General features: G+C 34.4%; 2 protein-coding genes across 2 annotated transcripts; both read left to right on the top strand.

Annotated features, from left to right (window-relative positions):
* Positions 1–4,032: 4,032 nt before the first annotated feature.
* On the top strand, positions 4,033–8,606 carry LOC114133744 (adhesion G protein-coupled receptor G3-like). The gene is made up of 17 exons (XM_027999803.1): positions 4,033–4,245; positions 4,327–4,410; positions 4,512–4,580; positions 4,666–4,830; positions 4,953–4,988; positions 5,063–5,137; positions 5,227–5,362; positions 5,474–5,630; positions 5,725–5,853; positions 5,932–6,042; positions 6,122–6,170; positions 6,575–6,675; positions 6,758–6,906; positions 6,991–7,256; positions 7,354–7,444; positions 7,527–7,807; positions 7,896–8,606. The coding sequence occupies exons 1-17, from the start codon at positions 4,146–4,148 to the stop codon at positions 8,012–8,014; spliced, it is 2,118 nt and encodes a 705-aa protein (XP_027855604.1). The 5' UTR covers positions 4,033–4,145; the 3' UTR covers positions 8,015–8,606.
* Positions 8,607–10,640: 2,034 nt separating this feature from the next.
* Positions 10,641–16,568, top strand: LOC114134450 (uncharacterized). The gene is made up of 18 exons (XM_028001072.1): positions 10,641–10,846; positions 10,942–11,023; positions 11,163–11,231; positions 11,328–11,498; positions 11,625–11,660; positions 11,735–11,806; positions 11,906–12,056; positions 12,182–12,562; positions 12,650–12,760; positions 12,867–12,906; positions 13,744–13,844; positions 13,942–14,039; positions 14,186–14,333; positions 14,430–14,564; positions 14,684–14,791; positions 15,005–15,053; positions 16,255–16,352; positions 16,443–16,568. The coding sequence occupies exons 8-18, from the start codon at positions 12,347–12,349 to the stop codon at positions 16,566–16,568; spliced, it is 1,230 nt and encodes a 409-aa protein (XP_027856873.1). The 5' UTR covers positions 10,641–10,846; positions 10,942–11,023; positions 11,163–11,231; positions 11,328–11,498; positions 11,625–11,660; positions 11,735–11,806; positions 11,906–12,056; positions 12,182–12,346.
* The last annotated feature ends 39 nt before the right edge of the window (positions 16,569–16,607 follow it).

Raw genomic sequence — 16,607 nt, 5'->3', positions numbered from 1 at the left:
AGACTTGTTCAACTTGTTCACAACAACAAGAAGGTTGTGTTGTTTTAAATGATCAGGCACAGTGAGTTTATCTATACTTGATCAGATTTCCAATTTTTTATAAATATTGAAACATTTATAATTTCTTAGACCCAAATTTGTCAGACCAACAATAGCCTTTGTAATATTTAAGTCTATGCTGTGTTAAATATTTCATCATCTGTACTGGTAGCACCAGCTGTCAAATCTTCACCAGGAGGCAGCATTAGCACATTTTTCACACTGCAGGTTCATATGAAGTTCATCTTCTGTAATCCACCTCTCCCTGTGCCGACCCTTTCTGCATGTTTATCGAGTGGCCTTGAGGTATAAAACCCATTTCACACTTCTGTCAAAACTGGTCAGTGATACTTCATATATACAAACACCTGCCAATAAGCTAAAATGGTCACTGTTGACTGGGAACCTTATGATATTTAAGAAAATGAAATAGCCTCCTGAAATCTATTCTTGATTTCAAGATATAAAAGTCTTTTAATTATTACAAACCTTGTAAAAAAACACATAAAAAGGCTTTTTCCAACAACTTAAAACAAGAAATTTGACCAGTGATTCACCATGTGACTATATATCTCAAATGTACAGTGTAAATTTATTACAAATACCTGTGCTAATGTATTCTCACGGTTTCACCAAGAATCAAAGCCATTGCTGTAAAAGCAAACATATAGCATGAAGGGCCAAAGGGCCACAGTCCAGTACATTAATAAATAATTTATCTATTTATTCAGTATATGTCATCATTTTAATAAAATATCTCTTACTCTTCAGCAGTCAATCATGATCTGTAATCTGTTTCTTATAAACAGATTACATATTGTTTTAAAGTTATAAAGATTTTTTTCTACTGCAATTCATAACATTTCAAATTAACATCTGATATAGTTATTTTAATTAAGTTCAGTTCAATACTTTATTAATCTCAGAAGGGAATTAAATAACTCATACCATCCAAGCTTCTTCAAAGATTCAATGTAAATGGTGGTTGTGGGCAAGCAAGAAGCATATCCTGTATTTTTCTATTATTTCACATATGAAAACGCCTCTGATTAAAGATACTCCACTGATGGAATACAGTCTCATTAAGACATAGTCAGTGTTCTCCATTATGTTCTTCATGTTATGAAGCGTTCATTTTGGAACAATCATCTCTAGAGGTTTCAGAGCAATCCTTGGAACAGAACCGACCTTCTTTGTCAGCATGTTGGATCTTTTTGAAGTCAGTGACTCTGAGGCTGTCTGTGCTCTCCACAAAAGAAGTTTAGCAGACTTTTTCAAAGATATATAGCAGAGATTTAAGGTTTTAATCTCCCACTTGAAACACATGAAAAAATAAAATACTTCAGACTTGTCTTAGACTAGTGCTCAAAAGTCTTGGGACATGACTTGCCTGAGACTTGGGTCTTATTAACCGTCTTTATGGAAGCTAGTGTGTGAGCAACAAAATGCTACTGTGCCATGTAAATGCACTTGATTACTGTGTAGTGATATTGGTAAATTATAAGCTACTAATGGCTCATATAAATCAGTTAATGTTAACTGTAGCCTTATAAAAAAGGCAACATCAATGTGTCATCAGTGACAGGTGTTTGTGTTTTCATTTACTTTTGGGTTTGTCTTTAGTACTTCTGAGTTCCTTATTATTGTACTTTGCATGTGTTTGTTTTTTCCCTCGTTCAACACACCTGAATCAAATGATGGCTTGTCCAGGCCCTTTGCAGAACACATGCTAAAGCTGCTTCACCAATGGCAAATCTCACTAACCGGCGTATGTCTGGTTCAGTTCTCATTTGGAAAAAAATACTTGTAAACATCATTGATATGTAGCACCTGGGTGTGAGTAGTGAAATGGCAAAATTTCTTCCAGGACCTATGGAGTGAAAATAGTGTCAAAAAGATTTCACTCCATAATGGACAGTCTGAACTGTGCTTTCTTACAGTATTTGTGGCATCATGGTTCCATCCCCATTACAGTCCGGTGTTTAGGTGAAGCCCGAGGCATCAATACTCCTGTATCCCATCCACTTTGAAATATGAAGTTTCTCATGAAATCTATAGATATCTGTTTTGCTTTGTCAAAATTTAAGATTAAATGATTGTTCTGACACCATGTCACAAAGTGTTCCACCAGCTCTCTATACGAAGGATTTGCTCATCTGAATACTTCTTCAGATGACAGAACTCTGTCTTGTACTGGAGGCTGGAAGGCTAAGATGTATAGAGTGAATAGTGATACTTGGAGGAGATTTCCTCTGGTTCTAATGTGCACAAGCCTTAAGCCTCACAAACTGTTCAGTCATTTGTGCTGTGGTGACGAAAGAGGATGACAACACAGATGTGGTAGATACTGGGCTGAGCTGAAACAGCCTAACAACACATCAGCATATCACCTAGGAAAAGTAAATATAACTTCACACGCATGCCAAAGTCCTATACAACCAAGCCCGAAATATTCCACAGAGAAAGACATAAAAGATAAAGCTGCATCTATAACATAGATGGCATGGGTTTTAGAAGGACAACTTTTGGTAAATACTTTGGCTTTTAGAATTAACAAGTAATTTAATAATTATTCTGACCTAAAATTTATTTAGTCTTTTTAACAGGGTGTGCAATTAGATGAAAATAAATGCACTATATGTTATACAAATAGAATATTTACACAACCAGCTTTTTAAATTTTTTTTTGTTTTTTGGGTTTGTTTTTTTTTTAGAAATGTTGGAATTTTCTGTGTTTTTTTAATCATTTCCAGTGTACTCCTCATTTATTAGGAGCACAAATAGACAACTGTCACCATGTTCAGCTATGAATAAAGCCTTTCTCTTTCAAAATACTGTTGAACTTTGGCAGCTATTTGTTTACTTCATTTGCATCACATCGCTCACAGAGATCCGGGGAATGCTTAATCATGTAAAACTATCCGGCACAGTGGACATACTTTTTAGATTTCTGTTACAAAAACAAATGCGTACATTTAGATTGATTGCAGAGAAGAGTGATGATATTTGTTAGCAACATATTGCTTCATACAACAGCAGTTAAATGCAATGCAGTGAAACAGCATTTCTCCCCCAGATTTCTTGTTTTTTTACTTTTTTGTCACACATATATGTCGCAGGACATAAAACCAGACCACTAAGAAATTCAAAACAAGGGGTTTTCAAGTTACAATTTCATCTATTGGGGGAACAATTTAAACTTAGCAGACAATAAGTGAGAAGCAGTTACATTTCAGTCATGCTGAAAGTCTTTGGAGCATGAACAGCTGATTCCTGCAATTATGCTAAGTCTTCCAAGTCTTGAAGCATTAAAAGAGCCACCTTTAAAAAAAGATAGAAACACAGGTATTACTTTAATATGTTTTTAAGCATGCCTCTTGTAAAAAGCATGAACTCCAGCACCATTCCAATCAACCTTTTTCATATATATATATATATATATATATATATATATATATATATATACAATATTATACAATATTATACAGTATATACAGTATATATATATATATATATATATATATATGGGGGGGTATGTGTATGTGTCAAGGAGGGAGTTTAAACAGATGGGGAAACAGATCATAAAGTTGGGACAAATTATTGTTATTCAGCTGAACTAACATGGCCATGGCACACAGAAAGTGTGTTTCTATAGTGTAAATCTACTTTAAAAAAAAGAAAAAAGATTCCTTCACTATAAAGAGAAATAAGCTAGAAAAAAATGCTTAGTTCCAATAAAATTTGTTATTAATTCTTGTAAGCAATGTTTAGCCCTGCTAGATTGGCATTACAACGCAAAATTAAAAGCTTGGGTGCTATAATACTCCTTGGAAAACAGATAACTGATAGGTCAAACTAACAGAGGCTGCCTTTCATCTCCACTTTACAAAAATAGGCACCGAAAAAAAAACTCTTGTGGAACACTGACGAATCATTTGCAAGTGAAATAGTATTTTTATGACACCACATAGGTATCTACACTTGGTAGAAAAAGGCAATGCACATTTCATCTGAATCATGTAATAAACACAGCTGTTCATGAAAGCAGGACTTAAACTTATATTATCTGCCTTTGACCAAATTAATTTCTTCTGTATGCTCTGAAAATGTCACCACTGGTTGATCAACATCGCTGGATGTTGGTTTTAAAGATATTTATCTTCTTTTTGGGGTTTGTGTTCCAGAACTTCTTTTGCGAAGCCACAGGTAAGTGATGAAATGATACTGCTGATGGATATGTATTGTTTAGCGTTATTGGTTCATTGATTCAGCTGGTGTTTCTTACAGATGGAAGCTGGATCAAAGACATGCTGTTTATCAGCCCTGATACTCCAGCAGAGATATACACCTATCATGGAAGTTTCCCATCAAGTAAGTTTGGCTATACAAATATGAAATTCTGTCCTTCTTAAAGTAAATATAACAAACACAAGCAAATACACTGTGGTTTTGTGTGTGTATGTGTTTTTAAGATGTCATCTTTAAAGAGAAGAATAAAACTAACCTGTGTTTTAACATCCCGGCAAACAAAACATACTCAGGTACAGTTTTCCTGGTCCATTTTGGAAATAACTATGACATTTTTCATCTTGGTGACTAAATGTTTCTGGTTGAATGTATTTTCAGACTGTTGCAAGAATTTCAACTGCAACACAACAGTAATTCGGCACAACAACAACATTTACCATCTGAAACTATCTGAAACATCTCTACAAAAGCATGACGTTGTATTGCTGCTGAACACATCTTACAATTTCTCATGTTTGCCATCAATGTTGTACAATTCAAGAGGCAAGTCATTTGTTTATGAACAGCAGGGCAAGGTTGCCCCCTATTGGTGATAAAGTGTATATTGCTCCTTTCATCATTATATGAATTCATTTTAAAATAAACCATCTTTATTTCACCTTCAGGTTTTATCCTAAGTCTTCACAAGTGCTTAAAACCAGGTAAGTCTGTCCATCAGCATAAGGTTTGTTAGCAACAATATTGCTCCTAACAAGGTCTTATGTTTTGCTTTAAGGTTTCAAGAATATCAGACTGAGTAATGAGGGCCTTTGTGTACAAAATCTGACCAGTCAAGAAGTACAATGTCACGGTAATGTTTGCATTTATAAGTGAATTTAAAGTAAATTTCTAACACATATTATTAACAAGCTGTGCATGTATGTGTGTGTGCGCCTGCAGGTTCAAAAGAGACTGAATATATTGTTAAAATAAAACAATGCACAAAAAATGTAACTTGTACGCTACCAGGGAAGCAGGCAGAGACAACCTTAAACTTCAATGTTTCAGGTACACCTATAAATGCAGCGAAAGCAGCGTAAGTCAATTTTTAATCTCAATAATGCAAAGATGACAAGCAAACTAAAGGCTCTATGTGTCACTACGTCAGGAATATTACTGTCGACTAATGTTAAATTATTATTTTCAGGAATATCATGAATAATCTTGCTTCCACACTGAGTCTGATGGGCAATGCAAGCACAGCAGAGATCAAAATGGGAAATGTCACTGGGGTGATTGCTAAGTTGCCAAAACAGAATCAAACAAGCATGAACTTTGGTTTCACATCAGATGGGAATGTAAATGTAAGTAGTGCTTGTTGACACGAGAAAATAGAGAAGTAATCACAAATATATATCTATCATCTGAGTTCTTCTAAACAAGCTCTGCCTGTAACAGATTCTCCAGGAAAATGATGTGGTGATGGGCTTCTCTAGAAGTGTTTACCTTCCTAAAGAAGCCAGTGAAATGGCAGTTGAAAACAATGGATCATTTGCTGGAGTTTTGCTTTTTCCAGATATTCCTGAGGTAAAACCCAAAGATGACCTTCCTTTGCTAAAAGTCAGACATAGTAATTTAATATCAACTACATTTCATTCTCAACAGATTGACCAGAATCGTTCCCTTTTCCAAAACGAAATGATGGGAATTGAAATGGGAGCAAACATATTTAATCTCTCACAAACCATCAACATTCAGTTCACTAATGTGAACACGGTAAATATGTTAACAAGTTTCATACTAACTTTTAGTTAAACAGATTAAGACTGATTTTTTTTTTTTTACCCTGATACAGACTGGATTTAATGCCACTTGTGTATCATGGGATGGAGAAAATAATAATGGTAGGTTGCTTCAATTTATGCAAATTTAAAAAGTGTCTTATGAAGTTTTGAACGGCAGGCTCAGGAATGGTATTGAAAGATATCAGTTGATTTAACTCAACTTCATTTTAATGTCTCAAAATATGTACACTGGAGATTTACTAGTTGACTTAAGTGAAAAAGAAAATCAGTCCTGTGATCTTTTAATTATAGTCTGAGCTATTTTTTTTTTTATTTGAATGAAAGAAATCTTACCTTTTTACTTAATGCAAAGTTTCATAATGTTTTGTCATTGACTGCTCACTTGCATGTGAATGTAACGGGAGAAGAAATAAAATTTAGGTCAGTGTCAAATTTGATCCCATATTGTTCTCACCTATGAAAATCCAATAATGTCTTTTCTTTGTGTTCCTATTGTCCTTCAGGGACTGAAGCAAACTGGACCACAGAGGGCTGTCTGACAACAGAAGTCAATGGCAGAATTACATGCAACTGCTCTCATCTCACATTTTTTGCTATTCTCATGGTAAGAAGATTCTATACGATATTTTAAAGTCACTTTTGACATTTTTGTGATTTATTAAATACACTTCTTTATTTCGAACCAGTCACCGTTACCTGGTGGCAAAGATGGTAATAATTCTAATGGAATTATAAGTTCATCTGACTTGAAAACCCTGACCCAAATCACAAAGGCTGGCTGTGGCATATCCTTGTTCTTCCTGGGCGTGGCTCTCTTCATGCATTTTTTGGTCAGGTAAAAATATCAAAGAGTCTGCTTTTTGATATTAATTATTCCTCTCTGAACCATGTTGTTAACACAAACCAATTCGCTTCACAGGAAAAATAAAGCCAGTGAGGCTGTAAAGATCCTCATGAATCTCTTTGTCGCCCTGTTCCTCCTGAACCTTTGCTTCTTGGTAAATGAGTCAATCGCTAAACTGAAGGTCTTAGCAGCTTGTGTGGCAATGGCAGCGACTCTGCACTACAGCATGCTGGCCACATTCACATGGTTCTTCATGCAGGCCTTGCACTTGTACTTCAATCTACGCCAGATCTCCACAGACATCAAATATTACATGTGCAAGATTTGCAGCACAGGATGGGGTAAGAAATCCGAGGATAAAACATCAGTTTGAGTAAACGCTATAAAATCAAGAAGAAAAATATTTGTATTTTTCAGTAATAGATAATATTTGTTCAGTTGTTCCAGCTGTGGTGGTTGTTGGACTTCTCGCTTCGAGCAAATATGATTTCATTGAAGTTGTTGGTGACAATGGAACCTCAGTGTCTATGTAAGGAAACATTAAATATATACTGGATTTTAAATTTGATTGTCTTTCTCTAGAATAATTGCATTTCTGTCATGACTTTCAGGTGCTGGATCCCTGATCCTACAATCCACACAGGAGTGAACATTGGTTTCTATAGCATTGTGTTCGTCTTCACCTTAACAGTTTTTGTAGTAACTGTTGTGCAGATCAAACACTTTTCATCCAAAAAACCAAAAGCCCAAGACATCTCCACCAAGAAAAGATTTTTCTCTCTTCTGGGTCTTTTCTGCCTCTTGGGCATCACCTGGGGATTCGCTTTTTTCAGCTACGGCCGTCTGCTCCTTTCCTCCTACTACATCTTCACCATCCTTAACTCCTTTCAAGGTAGGATGAAACGTGACTATTAATATTTTTGAATTTCACAGTAAATAAAACTGGAAAATGAGTAAAACAACCCATTCTGTGTTTGCAGGATTTTTCCTGTTCGTCTACTACTACTTTTCAAGCAGGGTGATTATAGACGATGCTAAACAATCTAAAAGCAGCAGTGGGGCCACCGAAAATGTGTACACATCATCTTCCCATGGATAAGTTACTCAGTCCCTGGTTTATCTCACTAATATTGACTTATTGTATATAGAAAACTGGAGTTGTCATTTGAAAAGTTAAAGAGAACTTGTTGAGTCAATTGGGTTTTAACCACAGTTCTAGAAATAAAACTTCAAAACATTTTCTGCTGGACTTTGGGTGTTGAGTTAAATGCAGTAGATGTGAAGTATCTCCTTTGGTTACACTTTTAAAATAGCCCAGACTGAAAATCTTTGGGTTGAGCTGAAAAGATCTGTGAGCAAAGATTCTCTCAAAATCTGAGGGGATTTTGGCAAAGGAGAGTGAACAGATATTTCCAGGTCAAGGTGTCCCAATAAACTTTGACCTTAAAGACTCAGAATATTTCTTTGTAAGGGATGTTATCTTGTCTTTCAAGTGAGTTGTACAGGTTGTAAAAAAGGTTGTTTATATGGAACCTCTGAAGACACTAAAAAAGAAAAATTAACCATGCCCAATATTTGTTTAAGTCACCAACAAGAGTAGTTTGGGAGACAAATAATGGTCTTGAAAATGTATTCACCGAGTTACAGATTGTTGGAATCTAAATGTCATTTTCAATAAACTGCTTATTATATTTGTTTTGTTTCTGGCTTCTATTTCTATTTTAACATTTTAACTATGATCTGCTAGCATGTAATGTCTTTGGATTTTGATTAAGTGTGTAAACATGTAAACATCAGTAATACTTTTATAACAAATTTATGTCAGATCATGATTTCTTGATTAATGTTAAGCTTGTCATAAGAAAGATATTTTTGTTTAGGTTAATGACAAGTTGTCATAAAGTACGGGGCAATCCAGGGGACATGGGACATTTTTTTTTACTTTTGCGTTCCCTTGCAAAATTTTTGCGTTCCCTCGCAATACTTTTGCGTTCCCTCACAAAAGGTTTTGCGTTCCCTCGCAATAATCTACTGATCAGTTATGCGGCATAATTGAATACTGTAAGCCCTTCTTACAGTGGTCGCCGTACTTTCTGCCTTAATACAAGGTTATGTGAGGTTTTTCCATGTGTGTTAATATCTCCTTGTGAAATATCTGACATTTTATATCTTTTTCTTTAGTATAGAAAGGCACCACAAGCCTATGATATAAACAGAAACTTTCCGTAGGAAAGAAATAAAAATACATCCAAACTATTTGGACTATTTCTGAGTTATTATTGCGGGGTAATAAGTCATCTGACAGTTTTAATTGTGTTTCTGTTGTGTTTGTAGTCTGAATGGTTTAAAGAGCTGCTTTCAGTGCAGTTCCATCTTAGACTTAACAGACATAAACATGCAGTAAAAAAATCGATTTTCAATCAGTTTTTTGCACCAAACAGTTAATAATAACAAACCAGTTTTCACTGATGCTCTGTAAGAGCCATATGAATGAAATAAGTAATTATTGATATGACAGGAGCACACGACTTTGACACTTGGGTGGTGGGCGTGGCTGTCATCAAGTATGAATGGGAAGGTTACTGGCGTGCTGGCTTTGTTTTGTATGAGGAAGCGGGTGAGCGGGGTGGTCAGTTCTTGCAAAGTGTGGAGCATGATAATCAAAATGGAATAAATAGATAATTGTGACAGAACAAAGAAGTAGTTTTTAGTTGATTGATACATGGACAGATGAGATTCCCAGAGTTAACCCAGTGCGGCCCTTTACCACAATTATTTTGTCGTGTTTTATAATAATAAAAATGTTTTATTGCCCCTCAAGGGGTCCGTAACAAAGACATTTTGAACAATGGCAACTTTGTATTAAAAGTGTCATTATTTACTGAATGACACTTTATGACAACAGTCATAAACATTCATGAAGATTTATTCATGTTCATGACAGGTATTATGTCATGCTTATGATGACGGGTCTTATTCACAACTCGTGAAAGTTTGTGTTTTGATATCAACTTATTGGAAAGAGTTGCAAAGTAAAAGCAAAAAAAAATCTATCAAAGATTGGATTATTTTCCGATGTTGGTTAGCTTTATAAGAACAACACATCGCGAGGGCAGCTCTTCCTCTTACTATAGTTCAGTCATTTTAGGAGTATTTTAAGGACTTCAACAGAAGTCCTCTTGTAACACAAAACACAAACAGGCAACTGTTGCCATGTACAGTTATAAATAAAGTCTTTCTGCTCAGCAAGATCGAAATGCAAATAGATGTTAATGCACTGCGGCAACTATATTTGTTTACGTCATTTCATTCACACCACTTTTTAAGGAAGTAGTTAATGCTTGACCAAATGAACCTTTAGCAGCAAAATGGTTGAATTGTATGTTTCGATTGTAAACACCAGTTCAGGCATTAAAACAACATAAATTATTTATGATTGTTAATTAAATTAAATAATTACTTTTGATAACTTCCAGATTGCACAGCTTTTTACATGACAGACATGAAACACTCAACTGTCAAAATGGAAGGAAATGGAAACTGTGGATCATACCTAATTTGCATGTCACTTTTAAAACATACTACTGTTTATTCAGTCTGTAACAAAACAGACCCTCTGTTAAAAGTTTTCCACTCTGCCATCATGTTTATTTGCATGTTAAATAATACAAAAGGATAATGACGCCACAGAAGATGTGTTGTGGTAGTGATGAACTATCCAGACTCAATATGTGTCATACAACAGAAGCAACCGCAAACTGAGGTGCATTTAAAAATTACATATATTTTCAATTTGTGATTTATCTTCATGCTTCTGCTCATTTTTTTAAAATGTCACCATTGGCTGTAAATCATCGCTGGATACTTGTTTTGAAGATTTTTGTTCTCTTCTCTGTAATTTTGCTTCTGAACCACTTTTGCAAAGCTTCTGGTAAGTAACAGCAGGTTTTAAAGATTATTCTGTCAGTACTAGTATGTGTTTGACTTGTAAAGTTATTTTATTTTATTTATTTATTTATGTTACAGGCACCAAAAAAAAAACACAGTCTCAAAAACATACTTTTTCTCAGTGTGGAAGAAATTCCAATTGATCCTCATTTTGCATCAGGTGAGATTGGACCCAATGCAAAAAAGGACTGCGGACATAACAATTTCCAAGGAAAAAATTTGTATATCTTATTTTGTTAATGTTTTTTTAGTTGTTTTTTTTTTTTAATTATTTGTCTGTTCTTTTTTCTGTTTTTCAGATGTTGTCTTTAAAGAAGAAAACGGAACTCACCTTTGTTTTAACATTCAGGCAAACCAGTCTAATGCGGGTACAGTTTTCTTATGTCTGACCTATCATCAGCTTCCTGCAAGTCAGTTTTCCATTTTCACCAGTAAATGATGAGGATTTTTTTTCTTTTCTTCAGGTTGTTGTGGCATTGAAGATTTCGTCTGTAGCACCAATATAGTTCGGCTCAATGTCAGCACTTACAGCCTGACTGTCAGTAGAGAAATTCTACTCAAGCACGACATTGTTGTGTTACTGAACCCAATGAGCAATTTTTCATGCATGTTCTCACAGCTCCACAACTCAACAGGTACAAACGATGGCCTCAATATCAAAACTAAATCTCCAAGTGATTAAAACCTTAAATGCTCATATTCCCTCATACACTGAGTACCTCAACTTCTAATCTATTTTGTTTGAATATTTTACCACTTAGAATTCATTCTCGATCTTCATAATTGTTTGAAGCCAGGTAACTACATCCTGTTGCTACATCTCTAAACTTTGTAGTACAATAGCTCTTAACTTGTTTTATTCTGATCTCAGGTGGCAGGAACATTAGAATCACTCTGGATCATCTATACCAAAATCAATATAATGATGCGCAGACTTGTGAAGGTATTCTAGATTTTAAGTTCCAATAATATTTTAGTAAACATTTTGTTCACAAAATGTGGTCACTTGTGTTTGTGTTTGTGCATGTGCTTTAATTCACAGATAGTGATAAGTACATGTTCAAGTTTGGATCTAAAATAACATCCATTGTGAAAATCATATCTTGTGAAACGTCAGACTCAGCTGGGATTCAGCAGCTGCTGAATCTAACTTTTCCGTACTCAAACAATGTCATGACTCTACAGGAGGCAGTGTAAATATCTTTTATTAATGGGAAAAATGCAAGGATGGCATGCACACTAATGGAGCTGCTTTGCATTAGTGCAAGATAGTTGAGTAATGTGAGAGGTCACTAATCAATTTTGTTTTTTATTACAGAACTATTATGAATAATTTCAGTTTCTACCAGGATCAGATGGGAGCTTTCAGAACAGCTTTTATCAAAATAGGCAACGTCACTGGGGCAATCACTAAACTGCAACCACAAGATCAAAGCCAAACTGCGTTCAACTTTGGCTTCACAGCAAGTGGGGATGTGGAAGTATGCAGCTTCAGTTGATTCAAGAACAGAAAGAGAAAAAACAAGAGTTTATAAGAGTTCTAGTTAATTCTAATGTCTCTTTGTCCAACATTCTGAAGGAAAGGAACAATGTGGATATGGACCTTGATGTACAGATTCAATTCTCTAATGCCAGTGCAATGGCAGTAAATAAAAATAGCACGTACGTTGGAGTTCTACTTTTTCCAGGAATGACCAATGTAAGAGCAAATTGGTTCTGAGTATGTAATTATTTATTTGAATAGAAATATAAATTTTAAATATTTACTATATTTGTCTTGTAACAGGTGGACCATGATGGATACTTTTTCAATAAAAAAGTGCTTGGAATTGAAATGGGAGCAAACATACTCAAATATTTGCTAAGCATCAACATTCACTTCAACAATGTGAACCTGGTAAAGATATATTTGATATTAATAATAAACTTTATTCTGACCAAAAAAAAAGAAGTTAACTCTCTTTTTATCTTTTCTATTCTCCCTTCATTTTTATCCTATTCAGAGTGGCACAAACATGTCTTGCATGTCATGGGATGGTAAAGGTAAGAACATTGTTTAGAATTGATTTAGAATTTCACATCAACTGTGTCTAGTGAAAGGACAAAAAAGTAAAGTTATGTCCTTTCCAGCACATCCTGGATTGTGGTAAGCTACAAACCAGTAGCTCAGCGAATGTGTGTGTGAATGGGTAAATGACTGGATGTAGTGTGAAGTGCTTTGGGGTTCTCTGGACATGATAAAGTGCTACACATGCCATATAATGATATAATTAGGTGGATAGAGCAGTGTGAGGCAAATAATGCTTGTTAGTGCTGGTGTACCCTCATGTTGTATTGCACGTCATTGTATCTCATGTACAGCTATGGTTTCTATGCAGGCTAACTCATTTGATGAAAAACATAGTTTTACCTTGTATTAAGCTCATTTAGGGCTTAATCTAATATGTGGACTCTGTGGAGTCTTAGTTGTTATATATAATTTTTTGTTTTAAACTTGATCTTTTTCTAATTTCATGGTCATGTATGTGTCTTCAAAAAGTCTACTAACTAACTAGTGCCTTAGCAAAATAACTCAGCTTGTGTGGGTTGTTCACTGTGAAATCAAAGTCTTCTCTGGGTATGACCAATGTCTTTATCAACCCACAAGCTTTGATTAATGCATTTTTAATGGATGGAAACATTGTATGTGCTCCTGTTCCAGAACCTGGGATGAAAATTTGGAAGTTTTAAAGTATAAGTGCCTTGTGAAAAAGTTGTAGTGAAGATTATTTTCAGTATGACATGTTGGCACGGATTGACAACTTTTACACAGCTATCTAGCCTAATAGTGGGATGAAGTCTACTTTTATCTTCTCTTGCTGTTTTATTGCTGTACACCAGGGGATGATCAAATCTGGAGCACAAATAACTGCAGAACAAACCAGGTTAATGGAAGCATCACCTGCCAATGCTCCCATCAAGCATTTTTTGCAATTGGCATGGTAAGGTTTATCTGTAATTTCAGTTTATTGAAGCTACTGTTGTACTGCTGACATTTGGTGCAATAGGATTAATACAATCTCTTTTTTTGTAAATCAGACAGTTACACTTAAGAAGATGGATACTTTTTCGTGGATCATACCAGAGATAAGCCTTAATGACACCTTAAGTAGTCCTTTGAACCCAGCGCAAGCAGTGTAAATATCTTTTATTGCTATTGTATAGTTTAGAAAATATACTATGCATGTAGTATATTTTAGGAATTATACTATATAACTGGAACTGTGATATTGTCATTAAGTGGAAATGTAGGTAATTGAAAGTACTTTTGTTTCCATTACAGGACAATAATGAAGAAATTAGACATATACTTTGCAGAGATGAACCAATCCAAGACAGCAAAAGTACAAATAGGCAAAATAACTGGAGTGATTGCTAAGCTAGAAGATAATTCAACTGAAATGAAATTTGGTTTCACGTCAAACGGAGATGTAAATTTACACACCTTCAAATTTAGAAAATATCCAAGAATTATATGTCACTTGAGTTTCTCTGTTTATTTGTTTACTAATGTTTATTTGATATAGACTATAGGTGGTGAAAGCAACAGAGTTGATAATGGCGTTATGACAGAAATTCACCTTCCTCAGGAAGCCATTGCAATGGCAATTAAAAACAAAAGAAAATATGTTGGAGTGCTCCGTTTTCCAGAAATGCCTATGGTGAGACCAGATTTCATCTATCTCTTTCTCTCTCTCTATACGTATAGGTATATATACTGTATATATACTGTGTATATATACAGTATATATATATCACAAGAGTATTTTTCTCTTAACAGAATAACACAAATGAACTTTATAATAATGAAGTGATTGGAATTGAAATGGGAGAAAACATAAAAGATCTGAATCAAACCGTCAACATCCACTACAGTAATTTAAAAAAGGTAAATCAAGAAACATTTTTCTGAGATCTGTTAACAATTGTTTTACACAGTTATCAACAGTTATTAATAGTTCAGGATTTTTTTGTTGTTGTAAAGTTGTTGCTGAAATTATGACATTGACTATTAACTACTACTATTATTACTCTGACATAATAATATTTAAAAAATATTATTTTTTAAATATTTAACTATTATTATTTTTTAATCCAAAAGGATGGCTCTGGAGCTGTTTGTGTATCATGGGATGGCACAAATGAAACAGGTTATAAACTTTTCTGTTTGACTCATTCTAAACCTTTTAGATAATTTTTCTACAGATTTCAAAACCTTGGCCATTTCTTTGGACTGTGAGCTTTTTGCTTTTGCATATTTTAATGGGGACTGTTTAGGATTTATAAGGTGCATAAAGGATGGATCACTTTTCAATCAATTATATTTAGCTAAACATTCAAAGAAATGATTATATGCTGTATGTTTCTTGGAAATAAAATTTATTTAATAGTAAAGTATGCTAAAGGTGGAGATTCCAGGAGCAGTTAGAGTTCTAAGGAACAATTTTATTATTAGACCAATGTGGTTGGGCCTGTGGCTTTTATAAGTGTGATTTCAAAACACCAGGCAGTTTTTGTAAAAAAAAAAAAAAAAAAGTTGATTTTTGATCATCTTCATGCACCTTGGGAATCAGGAACGTTGTGCCATTAACATCTTAGATTTTAGCAATAAAGTAAAAAGAAATATAAGAACTATTCAATAATTCTACTATATTGATACTGGAGAAAAGGAGCTTTGTAAACAAGCAATGAAAATTCGTACCTACACTAAGTAAGCTGAAACCTTTACTCTAGATTTATTTGTCTCACAAGAATTTTAAGAAAGAAACTCTTCAAGTTTCATTGCTTGAAATTCTGAGTTGTACTTCTGAGCGCTACTTTTAGGAGCAGAGTCTTCAACAGGAATTTTATTCAATAGAAAGACAAATTCATCCATATGATCTTATACCTGTTTGCCCTCACAGTTTAATAATTGAATAGCAAGACAAATTCATATTCAGAATCTGACTTATATTGAGCATAATATTAAAATCATAGAAACACTAATAAACTGATTTGTACACTATGGGGTATGAAGTTGCTTTGACTATTCTAAAACAGACACTTTGAGGTGATGTTATATAAATGCAATTGTACAAGAAAAGTCATATCTGAGGTATTTTATGCTACAGCAGAAAGCAGCAGGATGCATCTTTCAAAAAATCCACGCTGTGGCAATTTGTTGTTTATTGGATGTAATGATGCTATATATCATGTTTACAGGCTAAAATTACATTTGATAATTTTAAAAACAAATTTTTGTCATTACATGGGCACTCCAATTTGTCAAAACAGAGCTATTACTTAGACATGTCTCAGTTATAAATGTCATTAAGTGTGATCGTAAACCTGTGTGTCCCTGCTGTCAACAAGGGAACCATACAGACTGGAACATTGAGGGTTGTAATACAAATATCGATAATGGAATCACATGTGAATGCAGTCATCTCACATTCTTTACCTATCGGATGGTAAGATGATTCATGTAGTATCTGTTTTTTTATGAGTAAATATGACATTTCACACTTTTGACTAAAAATGTTGTATTTGCTCAAAATCAGAAACGTTCAACTGCCGAAAGTACCGATTCAAACAAAGAGGAAGAAAAAACATCAGGAAAAACACCTGAAAAAACCCTATCCTTTCCAGCTCCAGCCAATCCACTGAATTCAGATGAAGCAGCGTAAATATTTAAATTATTAATGCCATTGATGCAAAAATAAGAC

Source organism: Xiphophorus couchianus, chromosome 19, assembly GCF_001444195.1.
Source record: "Xiphophorus couchianus chromosome 19, X_couchianus-1.0, whole genome shotgun sequence".
In the NCBI taxonomy this organism is placed as follows: Eukaryota; Metazoa; Chordata; class Actinopteri; order Cyprinodontiformes; family Poeciliidae; genus Xiphophorus; species Xiphophorus couchianus.
The sequence above is the reverse complement of the archived record's forward strand: the minus strand, read 5'-3'. Positions and strand labels throughout refer to the sequence as shown.

What these genes read in the sequence shown, in the direction of transcription:
- LOC114133744 (XM_027999803.1), top strand. Translation starts at nt 4,146, where the DNA reads ATGTCACCACTGGTTGATCAACATCGCTGGATGTTGGTTTTAAAGATA. An exon ending in GGCAAACAAAACATACTCAG is followed by an intron (nt 4,581 to 4,665) that starts GTACAGTTTTCC and finishes ATGTATTTTCAG; the next exon opens with ACTGTTGCAAGAATTTCAAC. An exon ending in AGTTCACTAATGTGAACACG is followed by an intron (nt 6,043 to 6,121) that starts GTAAATATGTTA and finishes ACCCTGATACAG; the next exon opens with ACTGGATTTAATGCCACTTG.
- LOC114134450 (XM_028001072.1), top strand. Translation starts at nt 12,347, where the DNA reads ATGCAGCTTCAGTTGATTCAAGAACAGAAAGAGAAAAAACAAGAGTTT. An exon ending in ACTTCAACAATGTGAACCTG is followed by an intron (nt 12,761 to 12,866) that starts GTAAAGATATAT and finishes TATCCTATTCAG; the next exon opens with AGTGGCACAAACATGTCTTG. An exon ending in CATTCTTTACCTATCGGATG is followed by an intron (nt 16,353 to 16,442) that starts GTAAGATGATTC and finishes GCTCAAAATCAG; the next exon opens with AAACGTTCAACTGCCGAAAG.